The sequence below is a fragment of the Mycteria americana genome, chromosome 3 (assembly GCF_035582795.1).
Source record: "Mycteria americana isolate JAX WOST 10 ecotype Jacksonville Zoo and Gardens chromosome 3, USCA_MyAme_1.0, whole genome shotgun sequence".
NCBI lineage: Eukaryota > Metazoa > Chordata > Aves > Ciconiiformes > Ciconiidae > Mycteria > Mycteria americana.
In genome coordinates, this window is record NC_134367.1 from 92,937,472 (window position 1) to 92,957,080 (window position 19,609).

Below are 19,609 nucleotides of genomic sequence, written 5' to 3' on the forward strand. Positions count from 1 at the left end.
TTTTGCTTCTTGCAGTCTTCAAAAAATTTGTGAATAGTAACAAAAAAAAAGCCTAAGTTAACTTAATTGTATGTAGTATTTGACAGGAGTCTCAGAAACACTTAGTTTAGGAGACAGAAAATACCTGGTATTTCCAGTATTTTCCAGAAAATTTTCCAGAAAATACATAGTCTTTCCCAGAAATTAAACATTGCACAGTGCCATTAATTTAAAGCACTTATATGCAAATATGTAGTTTGTGAAAAAGCATTCAGATTAGCGCAGAAATGTATTCTGTGTGAAGCATAGTTTGCATTGCTGAAAACATAAAAGTCTCAAGCTGCAAAACGAGTCTTAGGCAAAGAACTGAATTATTTGCTTTTTACTCATGGTTAGTAGTAGAAAAACCCATAATATAAGTTGATATGGAATAGTGCTCTTGTGAAAACCCTGTAAAATTTTTCAGAAAGCAAGTTAACCTACATAATACTTTTATGTTCTTAGGAAATGTTTTTGTTAGATACAGCTTAATGTTCTTGAAGATATTTCAGTTTTATAGAAAACTTATTAAAATGGCTTTCCCACTAGGTTGGGCCAACAGCGACTCAAGCTATGCAAGAATTTCTTACTCGATTACAAGTGCACCTTTCTTCAACTTGTCCTCAGATGTTCAGTGAATTTTTATTGAAATTAATACATATACTTTCAACAGAAAGGTAAATCTTAACTGGTTTTTTTCCTTTCATACCCTCTTTGTCTTTAAAATCTGTATGAGTATGAATCACAACTGACGTGTATGTCCCACCTCGTCGTACTGTCAGGTTATAAATGGACAAGATCTTTGCTATTGCTGCAGCACTGCCAGCAGGATCGGGGCTGCTTCTGGCAGATGGAAAAGTGTGACTGGAATCCGCGCACAGCTGTCTGTGTGTGAGGGACAGTGAATAGAAGCACTAAACAGTTGGTTGGACTGCCTCACTCTCCTTCTGGGGCCTATTGATGTCTCGTCTCCCCGCTAGTGTAGAGAAGTGCCACTGGCCAAGGGAGGGACAAGAGCTTATGGCTTGTCTTTTACAGCTCTGCTTCTTCAAGGCTAGGTTGATGGGCACAAGACTGTTGCATATACAGCAGTACACTGGAATGTGGCAATTGTTTGGTCTGAAGTACATTAGGAATTATCATTTATTTCTGGTATTGATGTTCAGCTCATCCCCAGACAAAGGCTTCATATAATTAGGGATGAGCTTCCTCAGTTTCTGGCTTCCCAGTAGGTGGCACTTTGGTGTTAACTATCCTTTAATCATGCAGAAGACAATTTTGGCCTTCTCTAAGAGATTTTTACCTTAGTAATTTAAATTGGATGGGTGGTGTTTACCAGGTTACATTGATCAATTGCTTATACAAGAAATGTCATAGTACAGAAAAATCAGTAATTCACAGTGAATCTTGGAATGCATGTCTGCATGCCATAATTTCTTTGAAATAAGCTGATGATACCACTGAAAGGATAGTTTTTGAAATGTGTTAGGTTTTTCTGGGACAAACCAAAGGTGGGACTGAAATGTCATAAAATGGAAGCAAAGCACCAGAAAAGGGTCTTAGATGGTTATTTCTAAAACTTCAAGTAATTATTGATCTGATCAAAGCATAAGATTGATTGTGAAGAAAAGCAGTATTTTGCTGTTAGAACTAATTAAATGCCAAATATTTTCTTCAGGGCTATATCTGTAAACTGTTTTGTTCTGTGTTTAATTTTAAAAGTTACAGTAAGATTAATCAATGCCAAAAGGTACAGAGAAATATATCAAAAATCAGTAACTAACACTTCAAGAATTAGCACCAATTTTATTCTAAATATACTGATTCAAAAGGTTCATTTTGTAGTCCACCAGTATACATGTAAAAGCAATTGGGAAAATAAACTTATCCCTAAAAGAGATCCTTCAAACAATCAACCTACAAGCACCAACCTGTGACAGTTTGAGTACCTTCACATGGTCTTATGTATAGTTGCTATTTAGATAGCTAAAACCTGACCATTCTTTCTATTGGGAGGGGGGGAAAGAGGGGGGGAAAAAAAAGCCAACTATGGGAAGAAAAAACTCATCATGATTTCCTGTTAGCAAACAAATAATCCTAATGATATTGAAGTATTAGATTACTTTCTCCCATGAAGTTTCCCTGCAAACATACGAAACTTTTCACCCACAACTGAACAGGACTATATTCCAAGCCTATACCTACAAAATTAACTGAATGATTAAAAAAAATTATGGATCCTAGACTTTTTCAAAGGAAACTTTAATCCTTAGTAGTATCAGGAAAGTGATAGCATGAGCAGATTCTACAGGCTGTGTAATGACCAGTATATTAAAAAGTTCTGAATGCTTGACTCATGTGAAAGATCAGATTGTGTTTCAACATGCATTTCTGAAAATGGCTGGATTTTTATTTGTTGAAAGTTTGATGTGCTTTTTGATTCTTAAAAATAAAGGGGGGGAAAAAATAAAAACCAAACAACCAAACCTGTTTAACTTATTAATATTGAACAATGAATTTTTTTTTTTTCCTTCTCTTCTTTCAGGGGTGCTTTCCAGACGGGCCAAGGACCTTTGGATGCACAAGTGAAACTGTTGGAATTTACCTTGGAACAGAATTTCGAAGTTGTATCAGTTAGCACTATTTCTGCAGTAATTGAGTCTATAACCTTCCTTGTACATCATTACATTACATGTTCGGACAAAGTGATGTCTCGCAGCGGCTCAGACAGCTCTGTGGGTGCTCGAGCGTGTTTTGGAGGGCTTTTTGCCAATATTATCCGTCCAGGTGATGCCAAAGCAGTTTGTGGAGAAATGACAAGGGATCAACTTATGTTTGATTTGTTAAAGCTGGTCAACATTTTAGTTCAACTGCCGCTTTCCAGTAACCGAGAATATAGTGCCCGTGTTCCAGTAGCAAGCAGTACTACAGACAGTGTGTCTGATGAAGAAAAGGTTTCAGGAGGCAAAGATGGCAATGGAAGCAACCCTAATACTCAAGTATCAGCTGCATATGTGGCAGACTTGGTGTTAGCCAACCAACAGATTATGAGCCAGATTTTGTCTGCACTTGGCCAGTGTAACAGCAGCGCTATGGCAATGATTATTGGTAGGTATTTTGTAAATAAAACGGAAGATCTTTTGGGGTGGTAAAACACTTAAAACTTCTACAAACTCATAAATTGGGTGTATACATGAAAGAATGTGTCACAGAAATGACAGGAAAAAAGAGACTGATAAGAAGTGAAAGGGCAGACCGGTATGTGGAAAAAAAACTACCATGAGGTTGGAGACAGTAATTAAAACCAAACAGGAATGCATTTGGCATTTGAATTTGCTGAATCTCAGAAAAGTCAATGTTGAAAGGGGCCCCTAGAGATTGTCTAGTCCAACCTCCCTGCACAAAGCTGGGTCAACTCAGAGCCTGCATCAGAGAGCGGGTTGCTCAGTACCTTGTCCAGCTGGGTTTTTAATTCCCCAAGGGTGGAAACTCCACAACTGCTCTGGGCAACCTGTTACAATGTTCAATCATTTTTAAAGTAGAAAAGCCTTTTTCTTATGTTTAAATGGAATTTCCTGTATTTCAATCTGTGCCCATCACATGCTTCTATGCATGGATTATGATTAGTCTTCAGTTTGTACTATAGACACGTTACCTCAGTTCTCTATCTATTGCGTTATTTTCCTTTTTTTTTAATCATTTCTGAAAAAAACAAATTACAGTTGCAGGCCTTGCACAGAATACATAACCTCTTCTATTCCTCTGTTTTACCAGAAATCTCATTAACATCATCATCTGGGAGTTCCAGTCATATATTAGTGGGTGGGATCTTCCTGCTACGAACAAGTGAGGAAGCTGATGATACTTTGAACAGCAAAGTTGCTGTTTGTCAGACATGTACCTAAGGTGCATTTGCTCAGAGAGATTATCTTTGTGACTTGCTTGTGAGCTGTGATGATAGCATAGTTTATTTGCACAAATTAAACTACTGACTGAAATACCATGAAGGTTACTGCATGCGCAAAACTGGAAAAACATTTCGCAGGAGTATAGGCAAAGAGCTTGCACTCCCTTTCAGGTGTAATAGTTGTAAAATGTTGTTCTCTTTGTAGTGATTCTCTTGTTTCAAAGAAAGTACCTCTGGCCTTTTTTGTGCTAGATGGGAAGCAGATGTGAAACTGTTAACCAATGCCTATTATCAGAAAACAGTATACTTTTTGGATGAGAGCATGTGAATGTTAGACCAGTGGTTCATTTTGGCATAAAAGCAATTGAGGAAAAAGTAGTAGCTTCCAGTAGTCAAATTAAACAGCAGGCAGGATTTGACAAGCCTGGATTGCGCTGTTGGAACCTTCCCGAAATTAATTCCAGAACGTCTTCTCCTTTACTCTGGGTAGTTGGTGTCATGTTGCAAATACACTATGAATGGTGAAAGTAGTTTGTTCTGGGAATGATGCTTTATGCTCAGTATCTGTTTCTTTGGGGTGAAATTCAAAAATTCTTCTCCTCAACTTTGATGTCTTTCTAAACCACCAATTTCTGTCCAGCAGTTGTTTTGCATTTTTAAAAAGGCAATTTGGAAAGATAGTGTTGTTTCAAAATGTTTTTCATTGAATTCAGGATACGGGGCCAGCTGATCCCTACAGTGGATTGTTCCTCCCAAGGTCTTTTAATATAGCTTATTGGAACTAATTTGTATGTGTATTTTGGGAAGATATAACACAGCTATTTGTGGTTTTAGTTCCTTCATGAAGAACTGTATTAAGATCTCTCCAGACAATTTCTATGAATAAAACATTTCTTCAGGACTGCAGCCAAGGTTATATATGATCCAAAAATCAGTTATCAGCATATAGTAGTAAACGTGTAATAGCTAGTGCAGCATGCTAGCTACCCAGGAAAGATAAACAAGATGATGTCTGCAGATGTGTACTGATAAGTAGTGGCTCTGGTGTCAAAATTTATGCTAATAATGTTAATTTACTGCACTTGGCAAGCCAGCTGGTCAGGAACCAGGATGGCCTTGAGTAATTCACCTGTCACATGAAGTTCAAACATTTGTTGGATTTTCTTTTATGACCATTTTGTCTATTTATGTCATTAGGTTTTTATGCTTTGTCATTGACAAACTATGAAAATCATACAAGTAACAATATTCCCCTCCTATCCTACTTTCTTCTTGCCTCAAAGTCTTCACAGCAAACCCACCTTAGTTGGCTTCAGCTCCATCATTCGTTCCATTTAACTTTTCTAGACCATGTAGAGACTGAGTCTTAAGACTTTTCTGTCTCTCTATCTCCATGCATCCAGTGCTTATCAATATTTTCTTTCTTGATAGGTTGAAGGTGATTAAAGTACTACAGCTGTCAGTTCTCTTGCTGGAATGTTTCTCTAAGGCATGTTCCAAAAATCACTTGAACATGTTATTTTTGTTATTACTTGTTAGTATAACTCCCATTTCTTTAAATGGAACGGAATTATTCCATCCATTCCCCCCACTCAAATCTAAAACCACTTTTAAAAGCTCTTCCAGATTGGTGTCATATGCTTTGCAAGACAGTTGTATTTACGGAGGTAATCTCTTCCTTGGGAAGACTATTCTTTTGCTTTCCATCCTCAATTTCAGCAATGTGTAATCAATGTTGCTGAATATTGATAAGCAGTAAATCCTCATGAATAAATCCTGAGCTGTAACACTTAGGAGAATTCCCTGAGAGGTATTTCTGATAGAAATATATATGTTAAATGGTTTTGGTGGTTTTTGGCTGCACAAGTGCACTTCTATTATTATGTGAAAAAACTCTTAAATACTTGTTAGTTGCTTCTGGCTAGGAGTGATTCCAATCCTTGTAGTTCTTATTCTGTTTCCTTCACTAATTACAGTCATTTGTATGGTCTTATCTAAAATTGGATTTAAATTCCCTGATTTCCTGGGTCAAGTCTTCCTATTTATACTGTAAAGAAGGTAGCGTGTATCTGAGAACACTAATAGTAATTTATATGATCCTGAAAACTGTCCCACTTGTAGTTTGTAAAATCCATGTGAGCATTTAACTGAAAAGAAATTTAAATATCCTTGAGTTCTCTTACGTGCTGTAATGGTTTGTTAGGTCTCAGCTTCTGACCTTTTGAACTGTTTCTGTTTTCACTAAGGTGCAAGTGGCTTACATCTCACTAAACATGAAAACTTTCATGGTGGCTTAGATGCAATATCAGTTGGAGATGGGTTGTTCACTATCCTGACAACGCTTAGTAAAAAAGCAACAACAGTGCAAGTGATGCTTCAGCCAATTCTTACCTACATGGCCTGTGGGTACATGGGAAGACAGGTAAGTTCCCTTAGGTCTGCTGTGCTTCAAGGGAATTATAGGTTAGTTGATACTGTAACCTATAATAAGCTCAGAAAACTGAACTAGTGCTATGTAAAAGAAATGTTAATGTTTTTCCAACCTTACTTCATTTTGGTGCTGAAGTTAGGCCTCCCTCCATTGTCCATGGTAGAGGGAGAGAGAGAGTTTCTGTAAGGACATTTTGACATTCCCGTAAATGTTCCTGACTAAAGGCGTGAAGATGGATTGAATGTTTTATTATGTTCAGGTGGGAAACACATTTATTGTGTTCATATTAGTGGGTATTTTAAATGTTCAATATTCTTATTTCCCTTCAGCTGCTTACCCCTGGTAGTTTGATCTTTTCCTTACCGCAAAGACTTCTCCTATGTAGGAGTGAACCATATGGAGCATGATATTGCTATTTTGTGGTAGAGAGGTCAACTATGGTGGCGTTTCCTCTCTGAGATTTTTGCCTACTAAAAGGGGAGACTAATGCATATTTTTGTCATATTAATTTTCCATGAAACTGTATTTCTTAACTTTTTCCTTCTAGGGTTCTCTCGCCACTTGTCAGTTATCTGAGCCACTGCTCTGGTTCATTTTACGAGTGTTGGATACAAGTGAGGCGCTGAAGGCTTTCCATGACATGGGTAAGAATGTCTTGTCTTTAGCTGTATCAAGTAAAAGGTTTATTGTAGAATTTTTTGGCACTTAAAGAAGGAATACAGATATGTGTCTGGAGGAGCAAATTTACTAAATAGGCCTTTGCTTGCTTAGAATCTATTGCATGCTTCTGAACAGTGTTGGGTTTTTTCCCCCCCTGCCTGCGCTATACACAGGTGGTGTTCAGCTTATTTGTAACAACATGGTAACGAGCACAAGAGCTATTGTTAACACAGCAAGAAGTATGGTTTCGACTATTATGAAATTTCTTGATTCTGGTCCCACCAAAGCAACAGACAGCAGTTTGAAAGCTAGAGTGCTAGCTTCTGAGCCTGATAATGCAGAAGGAATTCACAATTTTGCGCCTTTGGGTAAGTAATGCTTCTTTCTCTTACATTAATATCCACTGGTCATTTGAATCTTTATCAAGTTCTTAACAAAAAATATTGTGATAGTATCAAATGTTGCAATACTATTAAATCTTCTAAACAGAGGGGTTGCTGGTGTTTCAGGAAGATGTTGGGGAGGAGGTTAGCCCCTCCTCCACAGGTAATAAGACCTTGTGTGGATAGGGGAAAGAAGGAAAGGGTCTGTATCTGATGTAGTTATGCATCAAAGTGGACCCCTTCCTCCTCCCCTAGGTCAGGGATAGCCAGTTCCAACCCACCATCTGCCATAGACACACTGTAAGACTCACTGACTTCAGTTAAGGCACATCAGATTTGATGGAGCTGTTACAGAAGCATAGCAAAGTTGGATGACAGCATGAGCCCAAGCTAGGTCAAACAGAGCAGCAGAAGCTGGAGCGTAGGGCTGATACTGCTGATGCTGCTCTCACACCTGCACCTAATTGCTCTGATGTTGCTTGCATGAACTTTTGTTAGAATTGCAATGCTGTTTTGGTATCAAGGCAATGACTACCACTTAACTAAAATGCATGTGTTTTAAGATATAGATGTACTCTAATATTTTACAAAGGCTCCTTTCACTACTAGTGTCTTAATGTTTTCTGTTGCTGCCCACTAGCGTAATGTAGCCCATGAATGTATTTATACAGTGTGCCTCACTGTCAAGAGGGGAGAAAGAAAGGATTATTTTTACAATTTCTGGAAAAATTGTCAGACAAGAGAGAAATCCATTCAGTCCGGTCATTCAAATTTAAGAGTGTCAAAAATAATGAAATTTAAAAAAACAAGAGGTTTATGTGGCAGAATAGGGGTCCGTTAGAAGTCTTTTACCTTGCTCTTCACAAATTTCTAAAAGGTAAATTTAAGAATCCTGCAAATGTTGGTACTTGATTACTTTAAGTAGTAAAAATCCTAAGCATATATGGGGGTGGGTTCTTGCATGCCTTATCTCCCAACTTGCAAAGTGCTGCAGTTCTTGATGCTCTGCTATGAGTGCATCTATCTTAATATTTTACTTTCAGTCAGGCGTGTGGTTTTGAAATTAACCTTCTGGTTGTCCTCGCTTACTACACTCTGATTCTCATCATGTAGTGTTCTCTGAGAAACGAACTCTATTCCTTTGGGATGAAAGTCTATCAAAATGTGTCCAGGAATTCACTTCCAGCTTCTTCTAGGCATTTGGTCATGGGGCCAGGCTAGAGCTACTTCAAAGTAAAACACTCCAAGTACAAAGTTTGTAGTTTGAACAGCACAAATCTGGTCGTCTTGTGCCATACTACTTGCTAAAGAAGACATAGCCTAGATCTTCCTACTTCATTCTTAACGCATGCTAAGATTAGAAAAATAAGCAGCTGCTGTGGTCAGTTTTTTTTTTATTCTGGTGTCTTTTTCAGAAAAATCTTTTAATGTGAAACAAACCTTTTTAAAGAAAAAGGTTTGCAGATTTTGGTTATCAAGTCGTTTATGTTATCATTGTAATATTTAAACCTTTAAAGCTTTCATTATGTTAACTATGAATTAACTGAGTTCAAGTTCTAAGCACACTGTTCAACCTGCACCTTTTTGGTTTGTTTGTTTTTGTAATGAGCTCTTGTTAGAAGGTTTAGGATTTTGGTAGCAATTGTCCCCTAGCAAATTTTCAGTCATGTGCATATGCATGTGGATATGTAAACTGCCTATTGTAAAATAGTCTGAGAGTAAAAGAAAAATATCTCAGCAGCTGTCATTATTACACATGGGATGCTTTCAATAAACTGAAACAGGTGAGATAGGAAAAAAAAAAAGGTGTTTTCCACAGTTCAGGTTGTAAATTAATCTGGGTTTTATTAATAACCATTAATAATCAGTGTTAATGGTGCTGGTTTTAAAGGTTCCATCACCTCAAGCAGTCCCACTGCCCAGCCTGCTGAAGTGCTGTTACAGGCTACTCCTCCCCACAGACGAGCTCGGTCTGCCGCGTGGTCATATATATTTTTACCCGAGGAAGCTTGGTGTGACCTCACGATTCACCTTCCCGCGGCTGTGCTGCTCAAGGAGATCCACATCCAGCCTCACCTGGCCTCTCTGGCGAGTAAGTAGATTTACTGACATTGATGCCGGTTTGAAAATTTGAAGAGTAGGATTTAGAAATGATACAAAGAGTATAATCGGAGGAACTAAAACTGCAGGTTGTTTGAAGGTGTAAAATAAGTTGAAAAATTTGCTCATTCTGCTTTCCTTGAGAATGGAAGGCCCTGCCTCTGCTTGATTTCTTCTAGCTCAGTACATGTTTTGTGGCGTTAACTTTAAATATGCCAAAAAACTTGTCAAACTTCTCAAAACTTTCCCTAGTGAGAATGTGATATTGGTCGGGGTCTTCAGGCAAAATGGTTTTCTACAGTGGTTGGAATAAAGCATGAGATTTTCAGCTCTTATTGTCATAGCCCTGCTAGGGAAACATGTGGCATTTACACTGACAGGACTTTTCTTCATCCTAAGTCTTTGAAATAAACTGTATACACCATGTATCAAAATGCTTATGCATTTTAACATATACCATTGCACAGGTCAAATACTCCAGCTGCAGTTTTGTAGTAGTGTTTGCCTAAGATCATTTCAATCGTCTTGTTCTGTATCTTTAACAGGGATACATGTTTAACACTTAAAATTCAAACTAGTACAGATTTTTAAATAATATTAAACCTTCTTATCTTACTCTGTAGCTTGCCCTTCATCAGTATCTGTTGAAATAAGCGCAGATGGTGTCAATATGTTACCTTTGTCAACTCCTGTTATCACAAGTGGTCTCACGTATATAAAAATCCAGCTGGTAAAAGCTGAAGTTGCCTCAGCTGTCTGTCTCCGTCTCCATCGTCCTCGGGATGCCAGTACACTAGGCCTCTCTCAGATCAAACTGTTAGGCCTCACAGCCTTTGGAAACACCTCCTCTGCAACCGTGAATAATCCATTCCTTCCTTCTGAGGATCAGGTCTCTAAAACAAGGTAAGCTTCTAGTACCAATGGCCAGAGGCATGTTTGTGCCAGTTCATCCTTTTGTCTTTTTTGGTGATGTTTTCTGCTCTGGGTCAGATCTTTCAGTACCATACTGTATACATGAGTACCTGCTTTTGTAGCTGAATTTTAACATTTGCAGAATCTGTTTCAAATGTCTTAGAAAACTTGCCTTTTTTTTTTTTTTTTTTTTTTTAAACAGAAGGCAAAATATAAGCAGTACTTCTCACTTTTTTGGTAGCATGCTTAATCTGGATACGTAAAAGGGTGTGTTTCGTCTCTGCAATGGTGAAAGAATACAAAGGATAGGAAAGCATTCAGAGTTGCGTTCTGTGTTTTTGATGGGTAGGCAGTTGTCAAAAAACTGAAGTAGCAACATATTTTTTATCCCTACTGAAGTCAATGGAGTTACATAAGTATTGGAGCAAGAATAGAAATAGGACGATGGGATGTTTTGTGGAAGTCGTATCTAATATTGCTGTTTGCAAACGTTTGCGAAATAGGAACTGAATGTTGTGATTCTGGCATATCAGCAAGATTTCTTTTCAAAAGCTTTAATTTGGTTAGGTGGCATCTTGAGTTTCATACCCATTTTTAAAGTAAAAATAAATAAACCCTTAAGGATTTAAAAAAAATAAGTGTTAAACTTTCCAACTTTGAATTTAATTTAATGGGTGAATTTTTGAGATTTCCTGGTTCTGAAATTTAGCTTACTAAATTGTAAAAATTCGTTATCTTGCAATATTTCATCTTTGAACCTTAATGTTTATAAATTTGTAAAAAGAGCATGGGAAAGTTTTAAAAACCTTTCTTCTTTTGCTGGGAAAAATGTTGAGAGAGTAAGTAAATTTAGAGAACATGAATACTGTCCCGTGTATATTTAATAAAAGCTGTATAACTGAAATTCATCTTTGATCTTGAATAGCAGTGAAGCAAATTTTCACAGCCAAATTATACTATTGCTGTATTTGTACTTCAGAAAAGGTTATCTTAAAGCCACACAAAACTAAACAGTAGCTAAAGAAAGAAGGTGAGTGTACATATTTCATGTCTTGAAATGTTTTATTGTGGCTTTCAGCTTAGTTTTATAAGTATCTCAGTAAAGTAGTGGTAGTAATAGGATAGATATAGTCAATAAATTTGGATATAATTTTGTTTTAGACATAACAGAAAACTTCCTTTTTTCTAAAATGTTAAATGATTAAATGATAAATTATTTAGGAGTAAATTACTCCTAAAATAAAAGTGTAAGCTTCATTTAAGGTCTGTATGCAAGTTTGCCTTTTTTTGATCTGTGGAAGATGTTGGCTGTGAGAATAATTACCTGTTAGTTTAGAACTCATCAGTGAAATAATGCCATTTATTTCACATGCAACTTAGATTGCCATCTTGTTCATAATACTTGTTTAAACAGCATTGTAGTATATTTTTTATAAATAAAGTCTAGCTAATGTGTTTCCAAATTTATTCAATTACAATAGGTTTACTTTTCAAGATTTATTCTTAAAAGGAATACTGAACAATACTGTTAAAGAATGAGAGACATGGGGGAAATGCAGTGGCTAACATTTTTAATTTCTGCACTTTTTCTGTGTGCTTTTTAAATCGGGTTCACTAAGGTTCACTGTAATTTATTGTAGGTGTGTATGACCCTAAAAGCTTGTAAAGTCAGGGAAGCTGTGCAGGTGTGTAACTTTAATGCCAACCACTATTGCAGAATCTTGATCTTAATATGAATAAATCCAGTGGTGCCTAAGTGAGACAGTGTGCCGTTTGATGTTTCACATTTATATTTTGGCCAGGTCCTTTTAATGTAAAAAAAAAAAAAACAGAAACCAAAACAAAACAACAAAACCCAAAACAAACAAACAAAACCAAACAAACAAACAAAAAACGCACAAAAAAATTAAAACCCACCACACCCTCTCCTCTACCTTCCCCCTATATAAACACCTTCCCCTCCACCCTTCCCCCAATGGGTTGGCCCAATTGGAAGAAATACGTATGTGAATCACAAAATCTTGAGAAACTTTAGTAATAAAACTTGCAGGCTCTGAAGTCTTCCTCCCCACAAACCCTGCCTTTCTTACAACGTTAAACCAGCGATTACAACAGCATTACTAATGTATATTACGCTGTGGTCTTAAATTCAGTCACTTTAATTTGCTTTCCTCAGATGATGTCTGATCATGTCACAGCAGTTTTCTGCAGTACTTGTCCTAGAATCTAATACAGGTAGTTATGTTATAGACGAAAAATAAAATAATAAGAAAATTATACATTAAATCATTTTCATGTTTTTCTTTTCAGTATTGGATGGTTAAGATTATTACACCACTGCCTCACTCACATAAGTGATTTAGAAGGAATGATGGCTAGTGCTGCAGCACCTACTGCTAATCTGTTGCAGACATGTGCTGCTTTACTAATGTCACCTTACTGTGGTATGCATTCTCCAAACATTGAGGCTGTGCTTGTAAAAATTGGGCTTCAGTCCACCAGAATAGGCCTAAAATTGATTGACATTCTTCTAAGAAACTGCTCAGCATCAGGCAGTGATCCTGCAGGTGAGTGCAATGTTTTTCTTTTCAGTTGTTGCTTAAAACCATCGGTTGTATAAATGTACAAATATAGTATCTTTGCATGTTACTTTCTGATTCTGAATTTGGGTTGCCAGAACTTGCCACTGTGTTTTGTTATGCTTCTAAGTATCACAGTCTTGATATGTGGGTAGTCCTACAACAGTAAAGCAGTGCAACCAGGGTTGTTTTGATTTTTATGTAGAATACATGATTAGGTGAATGTTTTGAAAACACGGGAGTAGGACATGCAATATATTGTAAGCACATCTTACTATAGATACTACGTCTAGATGTTTCAAAATAAAGAGCATCCATGAGTAGTGTTAAGGAAAACAAATGCAGCAATATTTGGGCAGTAATAGTCTGTAGGATAGTATAAATTCTGAATAGCACTAAGCATTGAAAATAGTTACAGGTGGAGGTACATAATCAAGACCCTTGAACAACTAATTATGTCCCACAGCGAAGTTTTGCCATAGCTCTTCTGTTAATGCACTGGATTTTTTTTGTATTTATGATTCCATACCACTTCGCTGTTTTGTGGCTTTCAAATGAAAGAAAACTGAATTCATGTATTTCCTATTTTGAAGTTGCTGATACTAACAGAAAACACTCTTTTCAAAACGGCTTTCATGACTTACTTTGCCATGAGTTAATGTTTCAGTGTAGCCTACTGTCTTTCACTGGAATGCTGTTAGATAAGAGAGTAGTTTCCTACAGGGTGGGAGAGGAACACAGCAAGGAGAAGATGAATAGGAAATAATCTGAGGAAATCCTTGGCCTTAGTCCCATTGATGGAAACTGGAGTTAAATAAGCTTCCATTTTGAAATAAATGTTTGCTTTTGCGAAGCATGAGGTTTGACAGCTCTATTGGAATTAGTCATGTCTTTTTGGAATATGTTGAAGAAAATCGTACTAGTTAAACCTTTAAGTTCTGTATCTGATGAAAGTTGCAATGATTTTTTTTCTTTTATAGTAAGGCTGAACATTGCATTGAACATACAAAATGCACAGTTTTGAGAGTGGTGTGTATAAGAATTGCATCCTTATGTTAATGGCAAAACTCAATACAATGCTAATATTGCAATTCTGTAATAATTTCATTAGTACTTTTAAAAAATACATATGTAAGTACTCTATTTCCCCTCTTCCCCCCCCCCCCTTCCCCCCTCTCCCCCCCCTTTTTTTTTTTTAATGCGGCAAGATCTGAATAGCCCTTTACTGTTTGGAAGATTAAATGGTCTCTCTTCTGACTCCACAATAGACATTCTTTATCAGCTTGGAACAACTCAAGACCCTGGAACAAAAGATAGGTAATGTTATTTGGATTCTCATATGGAAGTGTATACAAAAATAACCTCCTAAATAGTGGCTTGATGTTACTGCACAAAAACAGACTTTAAAAAATCTGATTGTTATGACATAGCCTGAAAATGCAGAAATCTAAAGGAGCTTTCCAGTTTTCCCTCCTAGCTCCTTGCATCCTTTGCAGACAATGCTATCCCTCTTTTTTATTTTGCTCTTATAAATTTGGTAAAACTTTTAGTGTCCAACTGACTTTTCTCTCAAATTCTCAGAACTCAGATACCTGCTATGTTTTCTTTCTCTGTAGAAAGCAAGCTTACATTTGGCTTTCCAAGATAAGTGTTTTTAATTAATTTTTCCCCTGTTAGTGATCTAAGTCTTGAGAAAACAGGGTTTGAGCTCACTCTTGAACTTTGCTTCAGAAGAATAGATAAATGTGTAATTCAGATTACTAAGAGACAGCAAGCTCATTTGTTTTTTAGTATTTCTTTGACCCTTTATAATGTCCTACATCATCTTGCCTTTCAGAATTCAAGCATTGCTGAAATGGGTCAGCGATTCCGCAAGAGTTGCAGCTATGAAAAAAAGTGGCCGGGTCAGCTACATTTGTCCAAATAGCTCAACAAGAGAGTATGGTCTTTTGATGCCATCCCCTTCCCATTTGCATTGCGTAGCAGCAATTTTGTGGCATAGTTATGAATTACTTGTTGAATATGATTTACCAGCATTGCTGGACAGAGAGCTTTTTGAGTAAGTAAAGCAAAGTTTTGCACCACATAGTTTTTATAACTGAATTATTTTGTTCACTGAAATGATACAGCTTGAAGTGCACTCATGAAATAGTAGTGGAAATTGTCATCCCTGAAGCTAATTGATAGAGTGAATACTTAAAGATATCTAAACAGGTAGTTTTGTACTTCTAAACACAAAACTGCACTTCACATATTCCAGGTATAATTGTGTTGAAAAACAAAAATCCAAAACAAAACAGCAAATCCATGTATATACTTGCACATATGTGAAAGGTAAACTATTGCATGTTTTTGTTTGTGGGTTTTTTAATGGATAACTGGGCTGTTCTTGTTGAAATTAAGTGTTTGCAGTAATTTTCACAGTATATATAAATCATGGTCTTCATCAGTATCCTGTTATATAAGCATTATTTTATTACTCATGGTATCCAATATCTATAACCGATAGCTAAGAGCTAGGAGGGGGGGATTGTTGTTTTTTGGAGTCGCCACTTTTGTTCCAGCCATAGTCTGATTTGAAAGAAACAAAGCATAAAATCTTGAGTGAATCTTGAACTACGAATTCACTGGATGTTGCTTGATTCTAAGGAAAAGTTCACCCTAAACGCTAAATGTATACTTTTAGTGACTCCAGTTTGAAACTATATGAGCTAACATTCCTAACTTATGTTGCTTAACCATCTCTTCTGTGTAAACAAAACAAAAAAGAGAAACCACATAGCTTTGTTTCATGTGTATTATAGAAATATAGCTATTAAATTCCTGTATCTAGGAAAGCATCTTTCATTTGTACCATTGAATAAAATTCCAGTTAATGAAAGGAACTTTGATAGCACATAATTTTTTTGTTGCCCTTAGGAGACATTCATATTTTTCTGCTACCTTACTGTCTTCCTTAGGCACAGTGAAACGATCAAACACTGGGAAATGTACAAGTTTGTGTTATTGGTACAAGCACGTAGAGCTCTTCTATATGTGCAACATGATGGTCTTTAGATACATGACTACAAGCTAGACCTTTTCAAAAGACACTTCAGTGATACTGTCATATAAATAATTGTTTATTCAAAATGAGCTTGTTCATTTTGGGAATCAATTTAAGGATTTTAAATTGCAGCTCAATTAGTCCTTTCAGGAATACATTTTAACAGAAATACATTTTCAGGATTGATTTTAACAATTTTAACATTTGAAAAGGAAGAACTCTAATAAAAACGGATAGCTAAATGGATAGCTCATTTAGATTTATCTAATATAAAAGTGGGTTTCACAACTGAATTCCTGTGTTTTGGAAGAATGTTGTTTTCATCACAGGATGAAATTAAGAAATACTAATAAAACTATTGTACCTAGTTTGAGTATGCATGTTGCAATATAGCCCTGTTACTCTATGTCCTGCCAAATAAAACTATAATTCATATCAGCTAGCATCTGGAGCAAATTATAAAGTACATTTTTAATAAATATAGAAGGATTGTTGTCAGACTTATAAGGGTAAATAATTCTTCTAATAAAAATAACTTCTCATGTGTATTCTTCATCCTCTTTGATATTTTAACTTTTGAAATATTTTCATTGATTCTAGCTGTAACTCCTAATTTCTCCTTCATGTGATATTTCACTTTTCTCTTGGATCTATTTTCCCATCATCCCCATTTTCCATTTCAATATTTCTGCTTTGGCCAATGGATATTTATTTATTCCTTAGTTATTTTTTAATATCTAGTTGGAAAACAATCTTATTTTTCATAGAGCATGAACTTACCCAGAAAATTTTGGCAGAAGGATTGTGTGAATATATAGTTGGAGAAGAGTTTAAGTGTACCTTTATTATATGTGGTATAATAATATTGTATTATTATTGTGACTATCGTCCCAAAGCTATGGGTCATTTGGTCACTGAGATGGGTTTTTAATCCTTTATCTTGGAGAGGGTTTTTTCAGCCATTCACTAGACCAGTGATACAGCTAACTTCTGGTTAGACCCATGTTCTGTTCTAGACTCTTAAGAGCCCCTTAGACTAAACATGGAATAACTTCCATCCAGAAGAGGGAAAAACAATCCTTGTCTTCAAATGCAAATGTGATACATGATGATAAATCCAAACTTGTTTAAAAACCTAACATTGAAGTGGCACGAAGGGTGTGTTCACCTCTGTATGTAAAGATTAAGATAATGTGACTTATGTATGGTGTTATGGTACTGTGAATGCAGTTCAGAAAACTGTGGGTCTTATTTTTAAAATACTTCACCTGCCTGAACAAGTCTGTATGAAGAAATGATGATTTTGCTGTTTTACAAATACCATTTCTGAATTTTAAGCTGAATAATAGGAGCTAAATTAGCTTTTGCATTCATGTGCCTTGGATTAGCATTCAAACAGATAGCATTTGGATGGAAGTGAGTTCAAAGGTAGGTAGGATTTTAGTATCTCTGAGGAATAATTCTGTTGTTAACTTGTGTCCTAAGTTCAGGTTGAGTAAGGATAGGGAGAGTAACATCATTCAACTGACAAGATTGTTGCTGCTATCGCTTTTTTGCAACATCTTTAGGTAGAACTCTAATAAAACAAATTTAAAAACATTTTGGAAACATGTTAAAATACTTTTGGTTCTTACAAAGGATTAAGAGAGCTTTATGTAAATGAGTGCGTGTGTGTGTGATCCTAGTAGCTGCAGCTTGAAGAGTTGAAAGCATGAAGAGGTTGCAGTTGGCTCAAAAATGCATAAATTATGTGACAACTGTCAAAAGACTGAAATCCTGTCTTTGATGTGCAGCATGCCAGAAAAGTTGACTTATTTCTATTTTAAATACAGTATGATGAAAGAAACTTAAACATAGGGTTGAGGAATGCCTTTTGGATCATGTATGTCCTGCTGATGCTATGATCCAAACGAGGCTTTCAAGCTCAGCTCAGTGTGTTTTACAACAGCTTCTACAATAGTTAATTGTAAATGTAGAAAGGTGTTTTATGAACCAATGAAGAAAAGGGAATATGAGTGGCAAACTATGTGTTGACATGATTTTCTGTCTTCTACAGGTCACTGTTTAACTGGTCCATGTCTCTTCCCTGCAACATGGTTTTGAAGAAAGCTGTTGATAGTTTGCTTTGCTCAATGTGCCACATCCACCCAAATTATTTTTCCTTGCTCATGGGATGGATGGGTATCACTCCTCCTCCAATACAATGTCAACACAGACTGTCCATGACTGATGACAGCAAAAAGCAGGACCTTAGTTCATCTTTAACAGATGATTCTAAAAACGCACAAGCTCCTCTTGCACTAACAGAGTCTCACCTGGCTACTCTTGCTGCCTCATCTCAGTCTCCTGAAGCTATCAAGCAATTATTGGACTCAGGTTTGCCTTCACTGCTTGTAAGAAGTCTTGCTAGTTTTTGCTTTAACCATACTTCTAGCTCTGACTGCGCTGCACAATCAATGGATATCACCCAGGACAGGCTCAGGAGGCATCATGTTCCACAGCACTTTTATAAAATGCCTATCACAGCAGACCTGGTTGCTCCTGTTCTCAGGTTTTTGACAGAAGTTGGCAACAGCCACATGATGAAGGATTGGTTGGGTGGCTCTGAAGTCAATCCATTGTGGACAGCACTTTTATTTCTGTTGTGCCATTCTGGTGCTACTTCTGGAGGACACAATGTGACGGCACAACAGACCAGTGCAAGATCTAGCTTGCTTTCTTCAACTGTAACAACAGGGTTGACCACTCAGCAACGGACAGCAATTGAAAATGCAACAGTTGCTTTCTTCTTACAGTGCATTTCTTGCCATCCTAATAACCAGAGACTTATGGCACAGGTGAGAGAGAAAAAAAATAAAGTTTTCATTTCTTTATTAATAACTACAGCCAACTTTTAAAACTTTTATTTTTTTTATAGCTTTATTTGAAATAACTTTTTTTTGTAAGCTGCCATTGATTGGAAAAGTTTTATATTAAAATTGTTAGCTTGTTGGTCTGACTTTGAAAAGTATAAAATGTTTCGGCATGGCCGTCCAGTCCTATGTATAGATTTGTATTCCTCTTGGTTTAGAGGGGATAAACTTTAGACCAAAATCCAAAATACTGTATTTAATTGGATACGTCTAAACTCTTCTGAAATAGAATTTGGAAATCAAGCTTCATACACATCTGTTATATTAGTAACTTCAGGAGATGTCCTGCTAAATTTGCTTGCGCAACCATATACCCTGCACAATCTGTGACCGGGGGAATATGGACTATTGCAGAATATGCCTTTGTATTTGTCATTCTAGTGCAAATTCAGCTATTTTCCTTATATTTGTTAACCTTGCAGGCCTAGTTGAATAAAAGTATAAATAAAGATTTTTTCAACATTAAGAATGACAATGCCCTGGAAACAGGTAGACTTGAGTAAAAAAAATCAGTACAGTTCTCTGTTAATGGCTGGTGGTAATACTGCATTATGCAGTGTGAAATTTTTGCTTTAGGAATTTGAAAGCTATTTTTCTAAATACTTTATCTTCAGTTTTTTATCTTTTTGAGTATTCTATGTGTTTACAATTATTTTGATGC

General features: G+C 36.4%; 1 protein-coding gene across 9 annotated transcripts in view; it reads left to right on the forward strand.

Moving 5' to 3' along the window:
- The window catches only part of BIRC6 (baculoviral IAP repeat containing 6), a 190,681-nt gene that overhangs the window by 89,587 nt on the left and 81,485 nt on the right, over nucleotides 1-19,609 (forward strand). For 8 of the 9 annotated variants that reach the window (XM_075496117.1, XM_075496108.1, XM_075496115.1 and 5 more), the window contains 11 exons: nucleotides 568-695; nucleotides 2,564-3,126; nucleotides 6,172-6,347; nucleotides 6,904-7,000; nucleotides 7,190-7,384; nucleotides 9,291-9,491; nucleotides 10,123-10,402; nucleotides 12,722-12,978; nucleotides 14,199-14,307; nucleotides 14,828-15,049; nucleotides 18,093-18,873. In XM_075496117.1, the coding sequence (XP_075352232.1) occupies nucleotides 568-695; nucleotides 2,564-3,126; nucleotides 6,172-6,347; nucleotides 6,904-7,000; nucleotides 7,190-7,384; nucleotides 9,291-9,491; nucleotides 10,123-10,402; nucleotides 12,722-12,978; nucleotides 14,199-14,307; nucleotides 14,828-15,049; nucleotides 18,093-18,873 (3,009 nt within the window). The remainder of the gene's footprint in view (nucleotides 1-567; nucleotides 696-2,563; nucleotides 3,127-6,171; nucleotides 6,348-6,903; nucleotides 7,001-7,189; nucleotides 7,385-9,290; nucleotides 9,492-10,122; nucleotides 10,403-12,721; nucleotides 12,979-14,198; nucleotides 14,308-14,827; nucleotides 15,050-18,092; nucleotides 18,874-19,609) is intronic. The other variant, XM_075496112.1, reaches the window with a different exon arrangement.